The sequence below is a fragment of the Calidris pugnax genome, unplaced genomic scaffold (genome assembly GCF_001431845.1).
Source record: "Calidris pugnax isolate Ruff unplaced genomic scaffold, ASM143184v1 scaffold39, whole genome shotgun sequence".
NCBI lineage: Eukaryota > Metazoa > Chordata > Aves > Charadriiformes > Scolopacidae > Calidris > Calidris pugnax.
In genome coordinates this window covers 8794484-8819242 of record NW_015090828.1, presented here as the reverse complement: position 1 = coordinate 8819242, position 24759 = coordinate 8794484, and the positions used below count along the sequence as shown (strand labels likewise).

At 54.6% G+C, this 24759-nt stretch overlaps 3 protein-coding genes across 12 annotated transcripts in view; 1 reads left to right on the top strand and 2 right to left on the bottom strand.

Moving 5' to 3' along the window:
• The window catches only part of CDH23 (cadherin-related 23), a 143843-nt gene extending 134116 nt beyond the window's left edge, over positions 1-9727 (top strand). For all 4 annotated transcript variants that reach the window (XM_014940541.1, XM_014940540.1, XM_014940539.1 and 1 more), the window contains 19 exons: positions 4-173; positions 465-602; positions 757-876; positions 1243-1420; positions 2645-2856; positions 3382-3576; positions 3866-3976; positions 4148-4277; positions 4442-4705; positions 4830-4991; positions 5090-5346; positions 5601-5698; positions 5799-5919; positions 6081-6160; positions 6586-6626; positions 6946-7006; positions 7406-7535; positions 7618-7740; positions 9048-9727. In XM_014940541.1, the coding sequence (XP_014796027.1) occupies positions 4-173; positions 465-602; positions 757-876; positions 1243-1420; positions 2645-2856; positions 3382-3576; positions 3866-3976; positions 4148-4277; positions 4442-4705; positions 4830-4991; positions 5090-5346; positions 5601-5698; positions 5799-5919; positions 6081-6160; positions 6586-6626; positions 6946-7006; positions 7406-7535; positions 7618-7740; positions 9048-9371 (2915 nt within the window). In that variant the 3' untranslated portion in view covers positions 9372-9727. The remainder of the gene's footprint in view (positions 1-3; positions 174-464; positions 603-756; positions 877-1242; positions 1421-2644; positions 2857-3381; positions 3577-3865; positions 3977-4147; positions 4278-4441; positions 4706-4829; positions 4992-5089; positions 5347-5600; positions 5699-5798; positions 5920-6080; positions 6161-6585; positions 6627-6945; positions 7007-7405; positions 7536-7617; positions 7741-9047) is intronic.
• A 1600-nt stretch (positions 9728-11327) lies between these two features.
• On the bottom strand, positions 11328-19945 carry LOC106887092 (proactivator polypeptide-like). Of its 4 annotated transcripts, none has more exons than XM_014940471.1 (15): positions 19844-19945; positions 16571-16695; positions 16204-16281; positions 15963-16088; positions 15556-15750; positions 14523-14666; positions 14282-14338; positions 14035-14043; positions 13640-13747; positions 13349-13438; positions 13058-13241; positions 12782-12951; positions 12614-12694; positions 12378-12485; positions 11328-12286 (listed from the first exon to the last, which is right to left on the bottom strand). In XM_014940471.1, the coding sequence occupies exons 1-15, from the start codon at positions 19902-19904 to the stop codon at positions 12251-12253; spliced, it is 1572 nt and encodes a 523-aa protein (XP_014795957.1). In that variant the 5' UTR covers positions 19905-19945; the 3' UTR covers positions 11328-12250. The 4 variants fall into 4 exon arrangements, with proteins under 4 accessions (XP_014795957.1, XP_014795958.1, XP_014795961.1 ...); XM_014940472.1 differs by lacking the exon at positions 14035-14043 and adding an exon at positions 13850-13858; XM_014940475.1 differs by having other exon boundaries at positions 15969-16088.
• A 3896-nt stretch (positions 19946-23841) lies between these two features.
• The window catches only part of PSAP (prosaposin), a 30294-nt gene continuing 29376 nt past the window's right edge, over positions 23842-24759 (bottom strand). For all 4 annotated transcript variants that reach the window (XM_014940467.1, XM_014940468.1, XM_014940469.1 and 1 more), the window contains one exon: positions 23842-24250. In XM_014940467.1, the coding sequence (XP_014795953.1) occupies positions 24215-24250 (36 nt within the window). In that variant the 3' untranslated portion in view covers positions 23842-24214. The remainder of the gene's footprint in view (positions 24251-24759) is intronic.

The following is a 24759-nucleotide window of genomic DNA, read 5'->3' as shown; positions in this document are numbered from 1 at the left end:
TAGGGAAGGTCGTGGCCAACAGGACGGTGGACTATGAGGAGGTGCAGTGGCTGAACTTCACCGTCCGAGCTTCTGACAACGGGTCTCCCCGCAGATCCGCTGAGATCCCTGTGTATCTCCAGATAGTGGACATCAATGACAATAACCCCGTTTTCAGCCAACCCTCCTACCAGGTGAGCTGGGCTCATCTCTTCAAGGCCATGTGGGGCTGGGCAGTGCCTGTCTGGTGTGGATGGGCACCTTCTCCTCCCTGTGAGAAGATACTCAACCCACCAATGTACTCTGTGTGAACATCTTGTCCTGAGTCCAGCTGTGCCCACCCCTGGGTGTCACCCCATGACCTTGGTTGCTGCTAGCAAAAAAAAAGCACGTGGCAAGGGGGTTGGAACAAGATGATCTTTAAGGTCCCTTCCAACCCAAAGCCTTCTATGATTCCATGAAACAACCAGTCCCTTTGCTTGCAGAAAGCTGTCTTTGAGGACGTGCCATTGGGTACGGTCATCCTGAGGGTCCAGGCCACGGATGCGGATTCTGGGAATTTTGCTCTCATCCAGTACAGCCTGGGGGATGGAGAGGGCAAGTTTGGGATCAATCCCAACACGGTAAGGAGCCAACTGAGGCTGGAACAGAGGGAGGAAAGGGAGGGGAGGCTGAGATGGTCCCACCTTGTGCCTTGCTCCCACACCTCACCTTCTGCCCTTCTCGAGTACCAGCTCTGCCAGATGAGGTCCACCTGAAGGTCTCTGTGTGCTGCAGGGTGACATCTACATCCTGTCAGCCCTGGACCGGGAGAAGAAGGATCACTACACACTGACAGCCGTGGCCAGGGACAACCCTGGGGACGTGTCCAGTAACCGTCGGGAGAACTCTGTGCAGGTAGGGCTCTTTTCCTCCCACCAACCCTCCTGTGGTGGTCACCAGCAACAAGGTGGTTCTTCAGAGAGAAATTAGGTAGAAGTGCAGATGATCCCATGGGGTGGATGGTGCAGGGGGCTTTGTATCACTGGGACAACACATTGGCAGGAGGGGACAGGGCAGGGAAGGGCAACGCTATTGTCTGCAAGTGCTTCGGCATGAATGGGTGCCCCAGCCGTGGTGGCCCCCCATTGTTGGAGGAAGGAATTCAGCTAGGGGAGCTAAACGAATAGCAGGAAGGTCACAGCAGGGGTATGGCCCCTGGGGGCTGCCCAGTCGTCCCCAGCCTCACCTCACGGTCACCCAGCCAGCTGTGCTTTGTCGAAGGTGCTGATCACAGTCCTGGACGTTAACGACTTCAGGCCCCAGTTCAGCAAGAGCCAGTTCAGCACCAGCGTCTACGAGAATGAGCCAGCGGGGACATCGGTGATCACCATGACTGCCACCGACCTGGACGAAGGGGATAACGGCGTGGTGACCTACAGCATCGAGGGCCCCGGAGCGGGTGGGTGTTGGTGGTGGGGAAGCTCCTCCCCAGGATGGAGGGTTATGATGAGGAGCAATTGGAGGAGACCTAGTGGCCAAGCCCGTGTCCCCTGGGTGGTTTGGAGCAAGGTTATGCATGCAGTCCCAGGAGCAATACCGAAAGCGTGGAGCTTTCGGTATTGCTCCACAGTTCCCAGTTTCTTGTGATGTGGCATGTTACGGCTTTTATAGAACCATAGAACAGTTAGAGTTGGAAGGAACCTTAAAGATCATCAAGGTCCAACCCCAACCCCCCTGCCCTGGGCAGGGACACCTCCCACCAGACCAGGTTGCTCCAAGCCCCATCCAGCCTGGCCTTGAACCCCTCCAGGGATGGGGCAGCCACAGCTTCTCTGGGCAACCTGTTCCAGTGTCTCACAGCCCTCACAGAAAAGAATTTCTTTCTTATATCTCATCTAAACCTCCCCTCTTTCAGTTTAAAACCATTACCCCTTGTCCTGTCACTACACACCCTAACAAAGAGTCCCTCCCCAGCTCTCCTGTAGCCCCTTCAGCTGTTGGGAGGCTGCTCTAAGATCTCCCCAGAGCCTTCTCTTCTCCAGGCTGAACAACCCCAGCTCTCTCAGCCTGTCCCCACAGCAGAGGTGCTCCAGCCCTCTGATGGAGGCTTTGCCTGCCTTCGTCCTGCAGTCCAGCCTTGGCTTATCCTCTTGTCTCCCCCACCCCAGCAGGACTTTCTACGTACACATGTGTGTCTTGGAGCAAACTCACTGCAGGCTTTAGAGGAAAGCTGAGAAGGTCTGGGAGGTTGTTGGTGGATAGGGATAGTGCCCAAAATCTTCTATATCTGTGTGTGCCGAGGAGCAATGGGAACCAGGCAAAAGCCAGCATAAATGGAGAGGGAAATAGCAGAAAGTTCATTTTCCTGAGACCCATGGGCTCCTCTGACCTCCCTCTCACCACGGCCCTGTCCTCACTGGTGTATCTGGCCTGGCCAGGGGTGGCCAGGGAGCAGGGGCTTTGCCATTGCCCAGTGGCAAGGAGTCAGCAGAAGGCAAGGAAGCTCTGAGAAGGCAACCTGAGAGGACCTGCACTCCTAGCCTCATGCAGCCGGCTCAGTCACCCCTTGACAGGGATTTCCCCCCAGTGACTGGTGTGATTTAGCTGATATACTGGTTTCTAATCATAATTTATCTGGTGCCAAGTGTCCTGAGCCAGAGATGTGTTTTTTTTCTACCCTCAGAGGCTTTCAAGATCAATAAAGACTCTGGGCTCATCACGTCCCGGCGGCGCTTGCAGTCCTATGAGAGGTTCAACCTGACAGTGGTGGCCACAGACAAGGGACATCCCCCTCTCTGGGGGACCACCATGCTCCACGTGGAGGTTATTGACATCAATGACAACCGCCCCGTCTTCATCCGCCCACCCAATGGCACCATCCTACACATCAAGGAGGTAAACCCCTCGAGAGGGAGTGGGGTCATGGCACACTGGGACCATGTCTGGGAGCACTCTTGCCTACCAGTGGCAACATCCAGTCTCCATTTGCACTGGAGATGGAACAAGAAAGTGATTTAACGTGCAGCAAGAAGGTTTGGGTCATGGGGCTGGACGGTCAACAGCAGCCCCTCTCCATACGTGCGAACCGGGATGTTGGGACAGCTTTGGGGAACAGAAACCACAGCAACGGGCAAAATAAGGAAACGGCCAGTCACTGTGTGACAAGGCTGTTTATAAACAAGGGCTGAAACTCTGACATTTAAGATGTTTCTCCTTTCTGAGAAACGGGTCTTGGCTCAGCGAGTCCTTGGCATGCACGTGAAGCAGCCACCCAGCCAAAGGGAATTATGGCTCCATGTTGCCAGCTCCTGGTTGGGTTTTGGGCAGTGTGAGCCTGCTAACCCTGATACAAGGGGGGTTTGGAGGGGCAGGGGGCTTGTGTGCAATGCTGGGGCTGAGGGACTGCACATGTGCAAGCAGGAGATCCCCCTGAGGTCCAACGTCTACGAGGTCTACGCCACGGACAAAGACGAGGGCCTCAACGGAGCGGTGCTCTACAACCTGCTGAAAACCGGGGTGGGGAACAAAGACTGGGAGTATTTCACCATCGACTCTGTCAGCGGGTTGATCCAGACGGCCATGAGGCTGGACCGGGAGAAGCAGGCAGTGTACAATGTGAGCCGGGTGACAACACACCCACGGGGTGGCCGGGACAGTCCTCGAGGCTGCGGGGCTGGTGGGATGCAAGCGAGGTGGTGGGGATGGGGTCAGTTGCCACAGTCGTGAAGATGTCACACTTTGGTAGGAACTGGGTGGTTATCAAGTGCCATCAGGGAGTTGCATCCTGGTGGGCCAGCTCCCAATTCCCTGTTAAATCCCTCAAAAATCCTCCACCACCCCCCTCAGCCATGTCTCCTGGCCCACGTGGCTTTGCCCAGGACGGCGCTTTTGCCTCTTTCCCCAGCTGATCATCGTGGCCTGCGACCAGGGCCAGCCAGCCTATGAGACCATGCAACCTCTCCAGATCGCACTTGATGACATTGATGACAATGAGCCCGTCTTCCTCAGGCCACCCGTAAGGCACCGGCATGGAGGGGGTGGGACACAGGGGATGCAGGGATGGGGTTGCCATCGAGGATATGTGATGGAGCATGCACCATGGTGGCCACTATGATGGGATTTGTCCAGTTTTATTCGAAGCCACCTTGATGCTCATAACTCTCCCTTCTCCTGGGGTCTCTGGCAGAGGGACAGTCCCCAGTACCAGGCGCTCTCCGTCCCCGAGCACTCGCGGCCAGGCACCGTGGTGGGGAACGTCACTGGGGCAGTAGATGCAGATGAGGGCTCCAACGCCATCGTCTACTACTTCATAGCAGGTTTGTGCTGAGTGGAGAAGGGATGGGCATCTCTACGTACCCCCCCTCCACATCCCTTGCTTTCCATCACTCCCATCATCTCCTCACTGCCTGTCTGCCCTGGTCAACGGGTGAGGTGACATTTCAGAAATGCTGACCCAAAGGTTCCCCTTCTTTTTGCCCAGCTGGGAATCAGGAGAGCAACTTCCAGCTGAGCCGGGAGGGAAAGCTGCAGGTCTTGCGAGACCTGGACCGGGAGAAGGACCCATACTTCTCCATCATAGTCAAAGCATCCAGCCAGAGGAACTGGTCCCCTCCCTGGAGCCAGCAGGCAGACAGAGTCCAGGCCTGGGATCTCATTGAGGACCTGACCCTTCAGGAGGTGCGGATCTTCCTGGATGACATCAATGACCAGTCCCCCCAGTTCACCAAGTCGGAGTACACTGCAGGTAAGGGGTGCCAAGGGTTGAGAGGCCACCAGGAGCCAGAAATGCTTCAGGAAAGGTCCAGCTGGATGAAGGGGCAGTGAAAGCAAACCCAACTCCAGGTCCCTGTCCCATCTCTCTCTCAAAGGGGTCGCCACTGATGCCAAGGTGGGATCGGAGCTGATCAGAGTGGTTGCGGTGGATGCCGATGTGGGCAATAACAGCCTGGTCCTGTACAACATCTTGGGCATCCGCTACATCAAGCAGCACTCCAATGACTCCGAGGAGGTGGCCAACATCTTCAGCATCGGTGTGTACAGTGCATGCCCCGAGAGCACAGGGCCATGGCCAGAGATGTCCCCATGACCAGGGTCACTATGACCATCCTTATGACCATCCTTCCCCCAGGAACCCTTGATGGGATCTTGCGAACTTTTGACCTCTTCACGGCCTACAACCCCGGCTACTTTGTGGTGGACATCATGGCCTCTGACCTAGTGGGCCACAACGACACAGCCATTGTGGGGATTTACATCCTGCGGGATGACCAGCGGGTCAAAATCATCATCAATGAGATCCCCGACAAAGTCAGGCAGTTTGAGGAGGAATTCATCAGCCTGCTTTCCAACATCACAGGCGCCATTGTCAACACGGATGACGTGCAGGTAATCATCCAGCTTTGAGGTCAATTCGAGGAGCAGGTAGCCTTCCACATGCTGTTTGGGAGGCCTCCTTTGAGGGTGCCCTGCCCTGAGACACCCCTCAACTCTCAAGGCTGTGGTGTATCAAAGGGGTCCAGCACAACCCCATGCCAGGCCTGAGGGTCTTTTGCTGCACGAGCACACCTTGAGGCATGCTTGGGAGATGGCCTGGGAGGAGACACCTCTCCCACGCTGCAGACCTTGCTGTCTCTCCCCAGTTCCATGTTGACAAGAAAGGTCGGGTGAACTTTGCGCAGACGGAGCTGCTGATCCATGTGGTGAACAGGGATACCAACCGCATCCTGGACGTGGAGCGGTACGTCACCTGGCAGGTCACCCAGCCCATCACCTGGCCTGTTGAGCCCTTGGGGAACCTCATTAATGTCAAGATGCCCAAGCATCCCTTCTCTTCCCAGGGTGATTCAGATGATAGACGAGAACAAGGAGCAGCTGAGGAACCTCTTCAGGAACTATAATGTGCTGGATGTGCAGCCCGCCATCACCGCCCGGGCCCCAGATGACCTCTCAGCTCTGCAGGTAACAGCCCAGCTGCAGCTGGAGATGGTTGCTGCTCGCAGGTGGGGCGATATCCCTTCCCATCCTCCATGGCCCTCCATGGAGAGATGTTTCACCCAAAGAATTCCAGGCGGGTGCCCGCTGCTCCTGGCTCCGTGCCGCTACCCCTCTGTCTCTCCCAGATGGCGATCATCGTGCTGGCTGTCCTGCTCTTCCTGGCTGCCATGCTCTTCATCCTCATGAACTGGTACTACCGGACAGTGTGAGTAGCCCCCGGGCTCTGCCCACTGGCCACAATCTCCCCACAAGCCAGGGGAACCCTCATTGCTTGTCGGCACCACCAGGGCTGGGAGCAACCAAGGAGAGCATCAGCTTCTCAACACTTTCTCACCCATTTCTGACCACCAGGCTCAGCCTGGGTTGCAGAAATTGCCCCTCTTCCCCCAAAATGTCATGGGTTTAATAATGATATTGCCTCTTCCCCCCCCAGCCAAGCTCACCCTCCTTATAGATAGAAGGGCTGTTCACAGAATCACAGAATATTCTAGGTTGGAAGGGACCTTAAAGATCATCTTGTCCAACCATCAACCTAACTGACAAAAATAGATACCCACACAACAAACAACCCCCTCTCCTTTCGAGCATCTTCTTTATTTTCTTCCCTGACTCACTGTATTTCCTTCACAGGCACAAAAGGAAATTGAAGGCCATAGTGGCTGGTTCCACCGGTGAGCTGTGTTTGGGGTTCTCCAGTTGGGTGAGACACCAGGGGGGGTGTGAACAGCATGGAGGGGGGTACACATGGGGGGAATACACATGATGGGTGTCAGCAGGATGTAACCTGGAAGAGATCCTGCCCAGCAAGGCACAATGGTGGGAGGCTTTTCTCAGATCCAGGCTCTGCGTTGTCCACTCCATCCCAGCATGTTTCTCATGCCATGTTGGTGCCTTTTGGGTGGCCAAGTTCCTCCCCCCTCAGTAAAGAAGTGCCACCCCGTGGTTGGCTGTTCAGCCCACGCCCATGCTGACCTCTAAACCCTTTTGCAGGGAACAGAGGCTTCATGGACATCATGGACATGCCAAACACCAACAAGTACTCCTTCGATGGGTGAGTTCTCCCCCTTCTGTCCCCTCCCTGGTTTGCCACCTTGCAGGATGGCAATATTGCTCCTAAGAGAGGGACACCTGGGTCTCTCTGTGGAGATTGTGGCCAGGCATGCAATGTGGGGCACGACTCTGGTCCTGGGACGTGTGCTTGCCTTGAGAGCTTTCAAAGCCAAAAGACCTCATGACTGTCCCGTGACTCTGTCTCTGCCAACATTGGCCAGGGTCAGGGGAAGCAGAGATGACAGGCTGGTGTCGACATACATCTGGAGCTAGAGCAGCCAAATTCCTGCCTGCACAGGGCAGGAGGAGGCAGCACAACCTCAGCGTACGGGTTCTGGATGGGGTTAGGGCTGCTGCCAGTCTTGGCTTGCGCTGAGGGCTGTTCCTCTTCCCCGGGCAGGGCCAACCCGGTGTGGCTGGACCCCTTCTGCAGGAACATGGAGCTGGCAGCGCAGGCTGAGCATGAGGACGACCTGCCGGAGAACCTGAGCGAGATCACCGACCTCTGGAACAGCCCTGCCCGCACTCATGTGAGACAGGGCCCTGACCAGGACACCTCCTCCCCGTACCCACCACCCACGCCGCCTCCTCAGCCGCTCTCTCCTCCCGCAGGGGACCTTCGGGAGAGAGCCCTCCGCAGCCAAGCCCGAGGATGACCGCTACCTGCGGGCAGCCATCCAGGAGTACGACAACATTGCCAAGCTGGGGCAGATCATGCGGGAGGGACCCATCAAGGTGAGTGTTGAGTAGAGGCCTCCTCCACCAAGGGAAGGTCTTCCACCATTCCTGCTTCCAGATTCAAGGCTGCGGCACCAGAGGGGGATGTTGTTCCAAAAAAAATACTGGGAGGAGGCCAATTTCCCTCCAACCACACCATCTCCCTTGGGTAACCTGTGGTCTCTCCCCCTTCGCCCAGGGCTCTCTCTTGAAGGTGGTCCTGGATGATTACATGCGCTTGAAAAAGCTCTTTGCCCAGCGGATGGTGCATAAGGCCACCGCCAGTCAGGGGGACCGCTCCTCGGTCTCGGAGGTAGACGGGGTGTGCATGGGCGTGGGGAGATGCTTGCCGTGCCCTCTGGGATGCAGTGTGTCTTCTCAGCCCCGCAGGCTGTGGTCGCTCCCCGTGGCCACTGTTCCCTTCATCCTATGGTCCCCCCCATTCCCTGCTTGGCCAAAATGAGCCAGACTCTGGTTTTCCACTGAGGCTGCAGTACCCCAGCTCTTGTGACACCCCCACCTTTCCTCTGAGCATCAGCAGCACCTTGGTCTCTCCCACCCTGGGGGAGGATCTCCCTCTTTGCAGGGTGTCCTCTGTCCATCGCCTCTGTCCTTCTGCCCCGCTGAGGCTGGCCAAGAAGCTGCAGGTCCCTGCACGCATTTTTGTCAGTTAGGTTGATGGTTGGACAAGAGGATCTTTAAGATCCCTTCCAACCTAGAAGATTCTGTGATTCTGAGAACATCATCCCTCCCCTTCACCCCTCTGTGCTCATCAACCCAGCAGGTTTTTTGAGACAGAAAGGCTGGGACAGAGGGTTTTGGTGCAGGAGGGCTGGTTAAGCAACTCCTCCCCCCAGCCTTGCCCTTCATCATGGGGGACAAAACATGGGGCAAAGAGAGCAGAGGAAAGCACTAGGATGGGAGACACTTTTCAGCCCTTCTGCCCCTGTCCTGCCTTGCCTTTGCCCCCCCTTCAGCCTCGTCCAGCCTTCCCTCAACTCCTTTCCTTGTTTGCCTTCTGCTCCACCACCCTCGTACGACCACAAATCCCAGCCTGGGTCGAAAACTCCCCCTTGGCTGCTGTAGGGGGGCTGCTGCTGGACCACCACCTGGCTGGCAACCAGCACCTGAGTTGGGGCATCCATGTGACGAGCCAGCAATCCAGCTGGAGATCATCATGCTGGTGATCTTCATAACCACCCTCTGAGGTTGCTTCAGAGGAGGAGGGTCCCATCCCTCTGGGCTTTGCAGGAGGCTCAGAGGCTGCGAAGCCAAGATCTGCTTTGACCATGGTGGTGATTCCTTCCCTTGTGGACCTTTTGCAGCTGATCCAGAAGGAGCTGGAGGATGAGGAGGAGCACAGCCCCGGCCAGGGCAGCCTCCGTTTCCGACACAAGCAACCGGTGGAGCTGAAAGGTCCCGACGGCATCCACGTGGTGCACGGCAGCACGGGCACGCTGCTGGCCTCCGACCTCAACAGCTTGCCCGAGGACGACCAGAAGGTGCTGGGTCGCTCGCTGGAGACTCTGACTGCCGACTGCGGGGGCTACAGCGACCACAACGCCCGCACCGAGTCGGCCAAGTCCACCCCCCTGCACAAGATGCGGGAGGTCATCATGGAGAGCCCGCTGGAGATCACTGAGTTATGACGAGCGGCGGTGGTGGTGGTGGTGGTGCTCCTCTAGGCAAGCCGGGGCCAGCGGGGATGAAGCACAGACCAAGGGGCCCATGATGGGGGGCCGGGGGCACCCCAAGACCGGTGCTTGGTCCCCCCCCTTCCCCTGCAGAAGGAGTCCAGGTCAACTGGTGTGGTTCACTCCCAGCTTTGGAGAGCTTGGCCCCGGGAAAGGGCTCTCAGGACCGGTTTGCTTTTACTCGCCTGTCATTTATCCATGAAAACATTAATTTTTTTTTTATTTTTCTTATAAAAATTTTTTTTTTAGAAAAAAAAAAAAAAGAAAGAAAAGCTAAACGAATCCAATGAGTCCAGGCTGGACCAGGGGTGGGGGGAGAAGGCAAGGTGGAGGGAAGGTGCGGGTGATGCTCCGCCGCAGCATCCCGGGGACAAGCAAGACATCACACCTCGACCACGGGGCACGGGGAGGGCTGGGGCATGGGGGGGGAGAGGCCGAGTCTGTTTGGCACTAATATCACCTTTCCGGCAAGGAAAGACCCCCAAAAAAACAAAAAAAGAAAAAAAAAAGAAGAAAAAAACAAACCGAAGACATTTCTCCATTTTGCTGGCTTTACCAAAACGTGTTGCGTCGTCGGAAAAGAGAGAGACTGACAACGACTGGGGCTTCTGGATGTGGAGTGCTCATGCGTGTCTTTTCTTGCCCTTTTCTTTCCCCTTCTTCTCTTGCTTTTGGGTTTATTCCTTCAGGGGGGGTGGGGAGGGGGTTTGTTTCCAATCGTAACTTTGTGGAGAGTTTCGGGCACGGTCTGTTACGGGACTCAGAAATACACTGTCTATGGCTTTGGGTACCCTGTCTGTCGTCCTTCCTCCCCGGCCACGTCGCATTCATCACACCCAAACCGCCTTTTGAAGAGAAACCCCCCCTTTTTCCCTTTAGTTCCCCCCCCTCCATCCATCACTTTTGCCAGATGCCACCCCAGGGTTTGCTGCCCCACCAGCCCCCTGGCACCCTGGGAGAAGGAGGAGGGAAACAACCAGCTGGGCTCATGGGAAGAGTTTTATTTGTGGTGAGATGCTTCCCATGCACGCTCAGAACTGGGCACCATGGGTGTCCTGTCCCCCCCAAACCTCCAGTGGTAGGGAGAGACGAGCCAGCACCCTGCTGCCCCTCACCACCACGGCTGGGTCAGCACAGGACCACCCCAGCGGAGATGTGTGCATGAAAGAAAATTTTTTCCCCCAAAATAATTCATTTTTTTGTTCAGGGAATACTATATATATATATATATGTATTTCCAGCAATTGACTGGACACTAAATCAGTGCACTGCAAAGGTCATGCAAGGCCAGGCATTGCCTCGACCACGGGGCACGGGGAGGGCTGGGGCATGGTGGGGAGAGGCCGAGTCTGTTTGGCACTAATATCACCTTTCCGGCAAGGAAAGACCCCCAAAAAAACAAAAAAAGAAAAAAAAAAGAAGAAAAAAACAAACCGAAGACATTTCTCCATTTTGCTGGCTTTACCAAAACGTGTTGCGTCGTCGGAAAAGAGAGAGACTGACAACGACTGGGGCTTCTGGATGTGGAGTGCTCATGCGTGTCTTTTCTTGCCCTTTTCTTTCCCCTTCTTCTCTTGCTTTTGGGTTTATTCCTTCAGGGGGGGTGGGGAGGGGGTTTGTTTCCAATCGTAACTTTGTGGAGAGTTTCGGGCACGGTCTGTTACGGGACTCAGAAATACACTGTCTATGGCTTTGGGTACCCTGTCTGTCGTCCTTCCTCCCCGACCACACCACATTCATCACACCCAAACAGCCTTTTGAAGAGAAAATCCCCTTTTTCCCTTTAATTCCCCCCCCTCCATCCATCACTTTTGCCAGATGCCACCCCAGGGTTTGCTGCCCCACCAGCCCCCTGGCACCCTGGGAGAAGGAGGAGGGAAACAACCAGCTGGGCTCATGGGAAGAGTTTTATTTGTGGTGAGATGCTTCCCATGCACGCTCAGAACTGGGCACCATGGGTGTCCTGTCCCCCCCAAACCTCCAGTGGTAGGGAGAGACGAGCCAGCACCCTGCTGCCCCTCACCACCACGGCTGGGTCAGCACAGGACCACCCCAGCGGAGATGTGTGCATGAAAGAAAATTTTTTCCCCCAAAATAATTCATTTTTTTGTTCAGGGAATACTATATATATATATATGTATTTCCAGCAATTGACTGGACACTAAATCAGTGCACTGCAAAGGTCATGCAAGGCCAGGCATTGCAGGTAAATTTAATCCACTTTGTTTCTTCAACTGGCGACCCGGGGAAAGTTCATAAAATAAAATAAAACAAAATAAAATGAAATTTAAAAAAAAAAATAATAAAAGCCACTCCAATTTGAAGAGGGACCAGCAAAGGGTTGCCAAAAGCCGACGACACCCGCGGTGCGAGGCTGGTGGGAGTGGGGTGCTGGCATCTGGGCAGCAGAAACCACCCCCAGCCCACGGGGAATGGATCCACGTTGCAGGATTTGGGCTTTACAAGTGGCTCCGGATGGGATGGGATGGGATGGGATGGGATGGGATGGGATGGGGATGGGGATGGGGATGGGGATGGGGATGGGATGGGCTGGTGGGGTTTGGCAACCAGCCTGAGAGAATGAAGAGGCTGAATCCCCCCAGTCCTGAAAATACTGACAAGTCCCTTAACCTGATTTGGAAATCCGAGCCCCAGGGGGTGGAAAAAGAAGGTGGCAGAGGTGGCTGGGGTGCCCCACAGCCCCCACCGGGGTGGTGAGGCCGGTGGGCTCCTGCCGTTGCCATCCATGGATGCGGGTGCATCCCAAGGGAAGGGGGGGTCCGGGATCCTGAACCAAAACAGCTGGCAAACCCAGCCAGGTGGGGAGGTGGCTCCTAGTTCCATAGGTGACGCCAACAGTGCTCCACGGCCTGCAGGAGAGATGGGGTGGGATGGGTGAGGGCAGACAGGGGACTTCCAAGCCCCTGCCATCCCAGGGGAGGGGACACAGCCCACACTTACCTGGCACTCAACTGCTGTGGCCATGTTCTTGCACCAGTAGTGTGGGCCCCAGGCGCAGGGGTCGGAGCCCAGGAGGTCCTCCTCGGGTGAGTCGCAGGCTCTTATCTTCTGCATGGAGAAGGAGAAGGTAGGAAAAAGGATTAAAAAAAAAACCACCCCAACCATGGGCATCTTGCAACCTCACTGCTGTCTCACCCGGGGTGGGTGCAGCCCCCATGGAATGGGGGGACACTTACGGTGCAGATGAAGTTGGGGTCCATCATCTGCACGAGGAGCCGCACGGCCGCCGGCTCGTACTGGACCACCAGCGCCTCACACTGGGAAGGAGAGAGGAGGTGAGCTCAGTTTGGGGTTCAAGGGGTCCCCACAGGGGTGGGCGCTCCCCCCCCAACACCTCATCTCACCTTGCTGGTGAGCGGGGTGGGCAGGAGCTCACAGCCCTTCTCCAGCACGTCGCCCAGCTCCGCCAAGGTCTCGTTCTTCAGCAGCTCGTTATCGAAGTAGGTGATGACAATCTGGCAGACGTTGCAGAAGGCACCTGCCCCCACTGCCAGCTCCTCCAGCGCGGCAGCCCCTGCGGGACACGGCGGGGGGGCCGTTAGCACCCCCCTCCATCACCCCTCTCTCTCCCCAAGGACCCCGTGGCTGGGGTGCCACCAGGGTACCACCCCTTGTCCCACCTTGGTGGGTGTCCCCGCTGCGGGGACAGCAGTGCAGCATGGTGCAGACGGCCGCTGGGTCGGTGGCCTCCAGCAGCATGATGACCACGGCTTTGCCGTAGGAGTCGACGAAGTCCTTGCACTGCCCGATGACACCGTGGGGCAGCATGTAGCACACCTTCTCGATGTCGTTCACCAGTTGCTCCTGCCAGGAGAAGGTGGGCAGAAGGATGGGGAGACCCTCCTCCCCGCTTCCTTGCTACCCTCTACTTTGCCCCCTCCCCATCTCCAGACCGTGGTGGTGGGACTCACCTCCGTCATGTTGTTCTCCAGGAGGCTCTCAGCTGCCCTCACGGCAAACTGGCACATCTCACACAGCGGCGTGGTCTTCTCCTCATCCTGCTGGGATCAGGGGATGGGACACGTGCCAAACACCCCTCCCCAAGAACCAGAACTAGCCCACCTGGTCATCAAAACCCCCACAAAAGACATTGCCCAATGTCTCAAGGAAACACTCAAGGGGGAAAAAAAGCAAAATAAGGCTCCCCCTGTCCCCGTGCGTGGATTTTAAGGGACATGGTGGGAAGGGTTGTCCTTACTTACCCCTAGCACGCTCAGGACCTGCATCACCTTCTCCGTGAGCAGCGTGTGGAGGGGCAGCGCCGAGGCGGAGGAGCAGAGTCCCAGCTGGCCACACAGCACCATGGGGTCCTGGGGGGAGAGACACCCCAAATCATGTGAGCCTGTGTGCCCCCCGCTTCCCCACAAAGGGCTGTTTCAGCCTGGTGTGGTTGGGGGGGACACCTCACTTACCTCTGCTTGCTGCCAGTGGAAGGAGGGGGGCAGGAAACGGCAAGAAAAAAAATACAAATGAAAAGAATTATAGCGGTTGCAAACCAGAGAGAAGAGGGGAAAAATATTTAGAAGATGGCAGGAATATAAAGCAGTGGGTTTAATTAAAAGAAATGAGAGCGGGGGGGGGGGGGGACCTCACTTACCTCTGCCTGCTGTCGGTGGAAGGTGGGGGCAGGAAACAGCAAGAAAAAAAAATACAAATAAAAAGAATTATAGCGGTTGCAAACCAGAGAGAAGAGGGGAAAAATATTTAGAAGATGGCAGGAATATAAAGCAGTGGGTTTAATTAAAAGAAATGAGAGCAGGGCCTCACATTGGTTGATGAGGTCCCTTTGGCTGTGTCGTTTGTGTCCCCCCCTCAAGCCCCCGGGGAACTGCCCACCCCCTTACCAAGTGCTGGAGAAGCTGGGCAGCCGTGTCCACGTAGTTGGCCACGTAGTGCTTGCACTGTGGAAGAGGGGACACATGGCATCAGTACCCAAGGGGGGGACACCCCACCACCTCCTCATCAGCCCCCCAACCTGCCCCCCAACCTGCCCCAGAGCTGCTCAAAAGCAGGTGGCAGTGTGAGATGCTCCCGTGGTGGAACCAGGGAGGAGGAAGGAGCTCAGTGGGGTACCAGCACCGTTACCTGCTGTGCCAGGGTGGGTGCCATGCCCTCGCACGCCTGCTCGGCGTGGGCCACCAGGGCCCGGGCAAAGGCAGTGTTGGTCCCCAGCTCCAGCTGCAGGGCGGCCACCAGCTGCAGGCAGTCCCCACACACCTCTTCCGTCTCCTGTGGGACAACACGGGCAGGGACATGTCACTATCCCCCCACACCACCCCAAAAAATAAAACCAACACAACCCCCCCCTTCCCCACACTTGGGTTTGCAGGGCTGGGGTTTAAATGCCCGTTGCAGATGTGGGGCAGCTTCTTTGGCCAGCATCTCTGGGGTACCCCCTTGCATCCTGCAATATCCTGGCCTCCAGTTGATGAGATTTCTAATCAGATGCCATTTTGACTGTGCAAAAATTTAAATTAGGTTTTTTTTAAAATCATTGTTAAATAGGTGATGCTTAGGTGATTCAAGAGGAGGGTGGCCAGCAGGTTGAGGGAGGTTCATCCTGCCCCTCTGTTCTGCCCTGGGGAGGTCCCATCCAGAGCACTGGGTCCAGTTCTGGGCTCCCCAGTGCCAGAAGGACAGGGAACTGCTGGAGAGGGGACAGCAGAGGGCTACAGAGATGATGAGGGGCCTGGAGCATCTCTCTTATGAAGATAGGCTGAGGGACTTGGGTCTTTTTAGTCTGGAGAAGAGAAGGCTGAGGGGGGATCTGATCAACACCTGTAAGTACTTAAAGGGTGGGTGTCAGGAGGATGGGGCCAGTCTTCTTTCAGTGGTGCCCAGGGACAGGACAAGAGGAAATGGGCACAAACTCCAACATAAGAAGTTCCATCTAAACATGAGGAGGAACTTCTTCACTTTGAGGGTGGCAGAGCCCTGGAAGAGGCTGCCCAGGGAGGTGGTGGAGTCTCCTTCTCTGGAGACATTCCAAACCCCCACCCCTCTGCTCTGGGTGGACCTGCTTTGGCAGAGGATTGGACTGGATGATCTCCAGAGGTCCCTTCCAACCCCATATCATTCTGTGATTCTTGCACTTGAGCAGAATCAGTGGTATTCTCACCTGGGCCTCACCGCGAGGCAGGTCCTGGGGATGGAGCAGGAGGGGCACGTTGGCGATGAAGGGGTTGATGAGGTCAGCGAAGTCCTGAGCAGGGCCTGCGGAGGCTGATGACGACTCCTGGAACTTCAGGGCACCCGTGGGGCTCTCCCGGGGCTGGCACAACTTGATGGTCCCACACACCACCTTTGGGTCCGACTGGAGGAGCAGAGGGGTGGGGGCTTGGAGCCGTGTCTGCCCCATCACCCTGCTCTGAGCCCCCAACCCATCCTTGGGTCATTTCCATCCCCATCTCCATCTTGCAGAGGTTTTGTCCCAGGTTCCAAGAGTCTCCCTTGCCCTGTGAGCCCCCAAGATATCCCAAACCATGGAGAAATGCAAACCCAAGGGGTTCCCCCCCAGCCAGTTACCAGCACTTGCTTGCCCAGCTGGACGAGGATGAGGATGCCGGTGTCCACCATCTTCTTGCACTTGACAGACCAGTCCTGGAAGGGCAGGTACTGGCATTTCTTATCCAAGAAGACCCGCAGCTTTTCCTAGGTGACAAAGGGAGAGCTCAGGGCTGGGCTGATCCCTCAGTGGAGGGGGGGGTGGAATTGGGGTGGGGAATGACACCACCAGCCCCACGCACACCCCTCAGCCTTGCCCCACCTCAGTGCGGTTGTCCTGCAGGATCTTGCCCACCACGGAGACTGCCATCGTGCACAGGTGACATGGGATCCCCTTCTGCTGAGAGAGGAGATGCCTGGGGATGATGCCACGGCACCCGGACCCCCTGCTTGCTCCCCACGATGACACCCCTCCACCACAAAAGCACCCCACCAAGGGGCACCACTCATTTTGGTTGCTCACCCTGCAGACACATTGCTGCCCAAGAACATCTGATGATGCTCTTCTGCGTGCCCACCATCGGGGTGGCCAGACAAGGCTTCTCCTCCCAACCCCAGGTTTTGGGGCAGGATCAGGACATCCTTCCATCCCTCCCACATCCACCCCACATTGCTCCCAGTGTGGTTACCCCCAGGGCCTGGTCCCAGACGGTGATCCGGCAGAGCTCCAGAGCCCCACACTTGGCCGCCGTTGCCACGTCCCGGCACCAGTCCTCCGGCCGCTCGCTGCACTGGTGGAGGGGGCTGGCCCCGGCTGTGGGGTGGGGAGAGAAGACCATCAACCCCCATCCCCTGGGCACCCCAAAACCAGCTCCTGCACCACACCAACCCAGTACCCCCCAGCACCCTGCCCCAGTGAGGTGATGGTGATGCTCCTCACCCTCTCACCATGATTCACCCTCGGCTTTCACAACAGTGGGGGCAGGGGAGGGTGTTGGGTTTTATAAATGATTTTATGAGCCCAGCAAAGGCCAGGTTTGTTGGGCCACCACCTTCTTCCAACGGGATGTTGCAGCAGCTTCAGGCCAGCATCAAAAGGAGAGCTCACTTGGGGGCTCACCCTCAGCTCCCCGGGGAGGCGGCTGCTTGTAAAAACAGCAATAAATCTTGCAAAACGGGCAAACCAGTGCTCAGCCAGTTAGCCACGCCGCAGCTCCCGGCAACGATTGAGAAACCCCAGTTTGGGGTGGGTTTTTTTATTTGTTGGTGTTGTGTTTTGTTTTTTTTTTCCATTTCCTCCCCACGACAGCGTTTTTGTCCCGGCTGCAAATCCCCCAGTGTGGCAGCGCAGGGCTGTGACACAACGCCGGCGGTTTAATTGCCACCTTGGCATGTTCAGGATTAATTTGCGATGGGGCAAGTGGTTCTTCCCAACTGGGGGATGCAGCCACCCAGGATGTGGCCGAGGAGGTGGCACAACCCAAGCTCTTTGCTGCCCTGCTTTGGCTTGAAAAATTAAGGGGGGGTGGCACATGCGGAGCAGCATGTGGACAAACGGATGGACAGACAGACCTCCATGGGGCTGGTGTTTCTAAGCAAAGAACAAACCCCCTCAGAACATTCACAGCCAGCTTTTACCACCCCACCCTCATCAGATTTCTCCCCAAAAGCTGCTTTTCCCCCATGTCTGATTCGAGCAGTGCCTTTGGCTCATCCATGGGACGCAGCTTGAGATGCCCAAGGCCACCTCAGCTAGTCCCAGGGGGGTGGGAGATGTGGGGAAGGGGCTCCCCAGCCCCCCACCAGCCCTTGCCTTCTCCCCAAAGCCCTGGACCACCTCAGTGGTGTTTCAGCCCCGATTACCCCATCGGGCTGAGAGCAGGAGCGAGCCCCAGGGCAGGGTGAGTCCCCCCCCACCCCGGCTTCCCACACACCTCCCCAGCAGCGTGATGCCGTGGCCACCACATCAGCTGAGAGAGCTATCTATTTATTTATTTGTATATTTATTTATCTTTTTAACCCCGGTGAACAAATACGGCAAGTCAGCGCCAGCGTTAAGGGGCAGCACCACAAAAAAAGAAAGGAAAAGTGGGTCCTGCCTGACCCACGGACACAAATATCCCTCACATCCCCGTGCCGGAGACCAGACCAGACGTGTAAGGACACTACCGGCAATGGCACGGGTGGGTTGGGTTGGTCTAAAAGCCACCAGTGGCTTGGACCTGCGCCTTTCTGTCTCGCTGTGGCTCTCAGCTGGGTGCTTAGTCCTCTCTCTGCTCAAGCTGAAACTCGGGCAACAAGTGCTGGGCCGGAAAAATAATTAATACTAATTGTAATGCCCAACTGCTGAGATGCCCCAGGTGGAGAGCAGTGCCACCAGGCAGCCAACTGGTACCCCGTGAGCTTTCCTCCACGTTTCTAAGCCATAGTGGAGCCACCTCGTGCCAGTGGGCACCCAGGCAGCAGGACATGGGGTGATGCCATTTTGGGCAAAGCCCCAGGAGGGAACGTGGGATGAGCCAAGGATGCTCCCGTGCCACCACGGTGGCCCCAGGCGAGCCAGGATTGCCCTGCCCCATCTGCCAGGCCTCCGGTGGGGTGGGTGGGCTTTACTCAGGGAGGGGAGAGGAAACCAGCTCTGAGCTCTGGGGATCTGGCAGGGTTGTGCTGGATTACACGGAGCCCTGGAGGACGCCAACCGAGCCGGCCGAGCCTGGTGAGCAGGTTGTGACGTAAACCCCGGGGGTGGCAACGTGGGCCCCCGGCGCCCCAGTTCCCAGCTGGGTGCACGCCCCTGTTACAGCAAATACCGTAAATATGCTCTTCCCAGCATCAAAAAAGCCCTCTCTGAGGCTTGCAGTGGTTCCCCCCACACACATCAAGTCCCAGAACCCCACCATGGTGCCAGCCAAGGCTGGAGAGCGGCCACCAGCTTCCAGGGCAGGCGTCACCCGGAGGACGGACGTGCCGAGCGTGGGTGAACATTCCTGCTCTGCCTGTTGTCAGCTGGATCACCTCGGCACGTCCGTTCTCCCCACCAACCACCACCACCACCAACAACAACCACCTCCACCGGCGGCGAGGCCACACGTGTGCGGGCATGACTCCTCCACCTCAAAGCCGGCACCGGGGCAGGTCATGTCGGAGGAGCCAAAGGGCCAAGCCCGGGGTGATTGGGGTATAAAAGGAGTTCTTCCTCCCTCTCAAAGGGTTTTCTGCCTACAACAGCAGCAAGGATGGGGAAATTTCCCCTGGAATAAGCCATTTCCCCTCCAGCCAGGACTTGTTCCCCATGGATAAGGAGGGTTTAAGGCAGGTATTGCTTTCTCACTCTTCTGGGGGGGGGCAGCAGCACAAGCTGGCCTGCAGGAAGGGTTTGCTCCACAGACACCCCAAAGCCCTGGTGATGAGAGGTCTCCAAAGGTGCTCAGAGCTGCAGCACTAGCCCCTCAGCCCCCTCCAAGCCACCACAGAGGAGGTTTCCTGCCTCCTCCACCTCTGACACCTCAGGAAAGGGGCAACATCAACCTCCAACATGGTCCCTCAGGAAAGGGGCAACATCAGGTGGCACCTTGAGCAAGGCCAAAAAAGAGGTTCCCCCCAAAGGGGACACACGCAGCCAGGTCCCAACGCTGAGGGCAACAACCAAAGCAGCCCTCTCCCCCCATCGCTGCCGAGACACCCCAGGAACTGGTCTCCCTGCTTCCATACCCCAGCAAAACGCCAGCTCCCTCAAAGGGGAGAAGCACAAAGCACTTTTTTCACCCCGAGATCATCTTTAAGTTGATCTCAACGCTCGCGTCCAGGTGGGGAAGAGGTAAAGCAGGCGGTGGGGCCACCTGCCCCAGCTTTGCTTCTGGCCTAACTCCAACACCACAGAGGGACGAGGAAACGCTCTAAGGAGCTCAAACCGTATCGTTTTTGGGGTCTCCTCCGAGTCCTACCCCCAGGCTTGGCCTTACCTTGGTAGGACCCCAGGCACACTGAAAGGATCAGCACCCAGCCACTCCATCGGCTCTCCATGCCGTTCCTACGGTAAGTCCTCAGTGGCTGGTTCCTCTCCTGTGCTGCTCCCAGACTGAGGAATCTTGGATGGGCTGGGATAGGTAGTGAGAAACCCACACCTACGCAGGGCAATTACCACACCCTTCTCCTTACACCTTGATTATAAAATCATCCCCAGCACCTGCAAGTGGAGGGAGGGACCAGGAGCCAGGCAGGCATTCCCGGGAAGTCAAAACCAGCCCAGAACCTGCTGCTCGACCCTAACCTGGCTCAAAGGGTGGGCACAGCCGGGGACAAGGTCCTAGCACCACCTGACAGAGCCATTTTCCCTGCTCTTCACCAAACAGAGCAACCATCCCTTCCAAAAAAATAAGGGTCAGCAGCACAGATATTAAAGATCGGTGAATTTAGGACAAGGGAATTAACAGCGTGTTTAGAGGCAGGCGAGTAGTTTGCTTAAAGCATTTAAAAGACCTTGGTTCTACTCAAAATCTACTCAATCTACTCAAAATAAAGCAGAAGGAACGTGTTTTGAAGAACCCACAATTTTGTTGCTCTTTAGAGGATTATCCTCTCATCCGATGAGTCCTCCCCATCTGGGAAGGGAGAAAAACCAAACAAAACTCAAGGGACGAAACATGAACAGATTTAATTAAATAATACTAAATAATTAACATTAATAATAGTGAAAAAACCCCAATATTGTTATCAATGTAAAATATATGAGGACTATACACAGCAGGGACAGCAAGTGTCAGACACTGTTAGTGCTACAGCTTTGGGAGGAAGGGAAAGACCCAGGGGTCTGGCGCCGGGGCAAGGAGTTCTCAGGATGGCAGCCATCAAGGCAGAGAGAATTCTTCAGTAAATTTCATCATTTATATTGGATGTCGTGTTCATGGTTTGAAATAATCCCCTTGGCCAGCTTGGCCCAAGTGCCCTGATCTCACTCCTGCTTGGTGAGCTCAGAAAAACCTTTGAAACCTACCTAGCACGGCTGGCTATAAAGTCAATATTTTCACAAACACACCAGAGTCTTCTAGAAGTACATTTTTCCCCAGAGACCTGAACCGAAAAGTAAAATGACTGAAAGAGAAATGAGTCCCGTGTCACTCCTCAAACCAGGACAGCAGGCCACCCGAAATGCAAGTCAGCACTGCAGCAGCAGCAGCTTCAGCAGGAACTCCCTGCAGCCTGCGCAAGGCAGGGAGGTTGCGACACGGGGCCGTTGCCTCACACCGGGCGTTGCGTTCCGCCGGGGAAAGAGAGAGGGGAAGGTAATCCCTGGCAAAGCCTCCTCCTCCACCTGCAACCCCGCTCCATCTGACACCGAGGGCTTGATGGGACACGCATCTCACAAAGCAACAGCAGCTCAACAGGAACCTGAATCCCCATCATTCAACCCCAGATTCACAGCGACGCTCGGGGAACGTGCCTTCTCCCGGCTCTGCAGCCAAGGGGAAGCTTAAGGAGATGCAATTAGAGCACCAACAAGGAAACCAAACACACAAACGTCGTTTTACAGAAGTTTTTATTGTATATTAAGGAAGCTTTTGTGCAAAAATCAAGACAATGTTCTTTAGAAAGCAACTGCACGTGTCCCCCCCCAGCGTTAACTCAAGCGGGTCAGGTGCCAGGGTCCACAGGAAGGGAGAGAACTGAAAAGAGACTCCCAGCACAGGATTTCCCCCCCATTCACCTCGTCTGAGCATGAATCCTCCACTACTAAAAACCCAAGGAAATTAAAACCTTGCCAACCAGCAAGAGCAAGCCGTCAATCCATCCCCACCCTCCCTCCAAAAAAAAAAAAAAAAAAAAAAAGCAATCACCACAATACAAGACCTACCTTCTCCTCGGATACAGACCAGCAATCAAGCACAATACATACAAGGCAATACATAAAATACAATCAATACCATCCTCTACAACCTTACACAGCTCCTACGATACAAAGAACAGATACATACCCTACCAGACAGTAAAAAACAACAGAAATTAGACACACAAAACTACAAGACAAAATACAAGATGGACAATACAATAAATACCACACAATACCCCCCCCCAAAAAAAAAAAAAAAAAAAAAAAATTCATATTAAGAGAATGCCATCCAGTTTAAAAGATCCAAGGCCGTACTGCACACCGTGGTGTAACACAACCCGTACCTCCAGGCACTGAAGAGAGCCCATTTCCTATCTGCCATATCTACCCCAACCAGGATAACACTGCTGGAACCACCACACAAGCCTGCCAAGACAGAAAGCTGCAGGTATTTTACATCTTTGGGGGTTCATTATTTCTCAAGACAGAAAGCTGCAGGTATTTTACATCTTCATTATTCATTATTTCTCTTTTTTGTTTGTTGGTGTTTTTTTAAAGCCGCAAGTGATTCAGCATTCGGTACAAATGCCATCACTGTGAACACTGCCCAGACTTTTAGTAGGTACACACAGTAACAATCTTTTTTGTTTGTTTGTTGGTTTTTTTTTTAAAGCCACAAGCGCTTCGGCATTCGGTACAAATGCCATCACTGTCAACACCGCCCAGATTTTTAGTATGTATACACAGTAACAAAAAAAAAAGCTGCAGTTGAGTGGTTTTCCATTAAACTGCATGAAAATCACTTTGCTGGCTGCTCAAGGGTTATGTTACTGGAGCTCCTGCCTCCCCCAAGACACCACAGGAACAGCAGCAGTGGCCGGCACCTTTCTGAAAAGGACTGGAATTTTCAAAGCTCTACCCAGCTCCTCCCTTCCCCAAAGATCTCCTCAGAGCTACTTCAGTGCCTCCCATTTTCCAGGGGGGGGTTAAACTTGATCAGAACTATGTGCTAAACGCTGGTAGGGGATGCAAGGTGTGTCTCAAGCCATGTAAGCATGATTGTCCTTCTCAAGGCCCCCACACCTCGAGGGACTGCCTTGTTTTCCAGGCCAGCAGCCCGCCTCGAGAGGCTTTTGTTCCCAAATTGAGGCCGTTTGAGGGGGATGCTGCAGAGGCAGGAAAGGCAGGTTGTCAGGTATGACAGCAGAGCTGCCAAATATCTACTACACTGCTCTTATCTGCCACCTCCGCTTGCTACTCGGACACGTTTCCCAACAGAAATGGGAACTCTGGGGGGGGGAAAAAAATAAAATAATAAAATTATTATGCTTCCAACTACTCAGAAGGGTGAGTTTCAGTGAGAAGGGGTGGCAGCAATGGGAACTGCCCCCCCAAGCCTCATAGCGCCCCTGAAGCTTTAGATGGCTGAAATACGGTGCGAGAGAAAAACACATCAAGAAACAAACTGGCAGTTTACAACAAAAAAAAATACCACCAAACGTTCTTCATGTGTTGTGCCCTCTATGCTGAACTCATTTTTACATATGCACAGCCCCCTGCTGACTTTTTTCCTTCCATTCTTCTACCGACCCAGCTTGCTCCACCTCCTTGGCACCCAGCTGGCTGCATGTAGGAAGCTGCAAGACTTAAGCAGAATTGAGCAACTAAGATAAAAAAAAAAAAAAAGGGAGCCATTCCTTAAAATTTGTCAGCATGCTTCAAAAGACTGAAATCCCACCGTACAGGGCTTGACAGTAGTCATGCTTAGAGAGAGTAGTCCAAGGAAATAATAAGGACATGATCAAAGGTTGAGGGAGGGTTTCCTCAGCGATGATAACACCGTGAGCCACGAGTGTGGGCACTCAAACACAAAAGCACGGGCACTCAAATGCAAACACAGCTTTTTTTTTTAGATAGCAGTTACTTTGAAAGTTAGCTGGGCACACAGAGTCCCCTCCTCTGCATCTGTAGAGCTTTGAAAATTCCAGCCAAAGGGATTCCCAGGTTCAACACTTATCCCTTAGAGTTCCCCTAGGGTTACACGGAAAGTTATTATTCCAGCCAGATGGTAAAAATGCAAAGCATGTAATCTTCCCAGTGCTGACTACAGAAAGACATTTGAAAGTTTAGTCACTATCTTGCTCTTTTTTTTTTTTTAAATTAAAAGATAATAGTCTTGACTCATTTCACCATCTCTGCCATTCTTCCCAGCACCTAAAAAACACTTCAGCCTAACCAATTTTTAAAAAAAAAAAATCTACAACACACTGACTATTTTTTAGGAGTATGAGTTAAACTGTACAATCAGAAATATCTTTGTTAAGTCAACAATGAAGATCTGATCCTTCAACAGCAGCACTGCTACAAAAGAGTTACAATAAAGGAACTTGAAGGTCAAATTGTTAACGAGGCAGAGAGGAGGGACATTTGAGATACAGCTCTCTGCCAACCTCGGCCCACGGGTTTTAAGAGCCACGGCAAACCTTCAGAACTGGAAATTCTTCTTCTAGTTCCACACATGACGTTTGCAGTGATCAACAGCCTAAAGGGAATGAAATGGTGTATGTCAGTGGAAAAACAACTGTTTGCAAACAAGCGTGCATCTACACACACAATTCTATGCCTTATTCTGAGCCAAGAGATCTTGGAAGCAAATCTGTTTTTCTTGAAGTCAGTGATTCCAGAGAGGACTAGAATAAATAACAGCCTCGTCCCCACCCAGAAGCTTCAGAAAAGAATGCTGATGACCCTTAGCCATTAAGGCCTGGCAAAGAAAGCATCAGCCCACAGCAAGACTGGAAGCCAAATCTCAGAGCCTGATGAGAGGTCATGACGTGGTCTGTTGGCTGCGGGAACACAGACTAAATATAAAGCTCACTTTGTACCTTACTATAGATTCTGAAATGCTAACAGAGGGGTGGGGGATAGGAACCAAGGGGAGAGGAAAGAGTCTGCTTTACTGAAGACCCTCTAATCACACCCAACCATCTCTAGCTAGTACCATTTTGCTTCCTGAAACTGGAATTCATCCCCTGGGAAGCGTGGGGAAGC

Coding starts and splice junctions, on each gene's coding strand:
- LOC106887092 (XM_014940471.1), bottom strand. CDS start 19,904: ATGGAGAGCCGATGGAGTGGCTGGGTGCTGATCCTTTCAGTGTGCCTG. Junction 13,439..13,639: donor AGGTCCTGAGCGTGCTAGGG/GTAAGTAAGGAC, acceptor CCCTGATCCCAG/CAGGATGAGGAGAAGACCAC. Junction 12,486..12,613: donor ACCCCAACTTCATCTGCACC/GTAAGTGTCCCC, acceptor TTCTCCATGCAG/AAGATAAGAGCCTGCGACTC.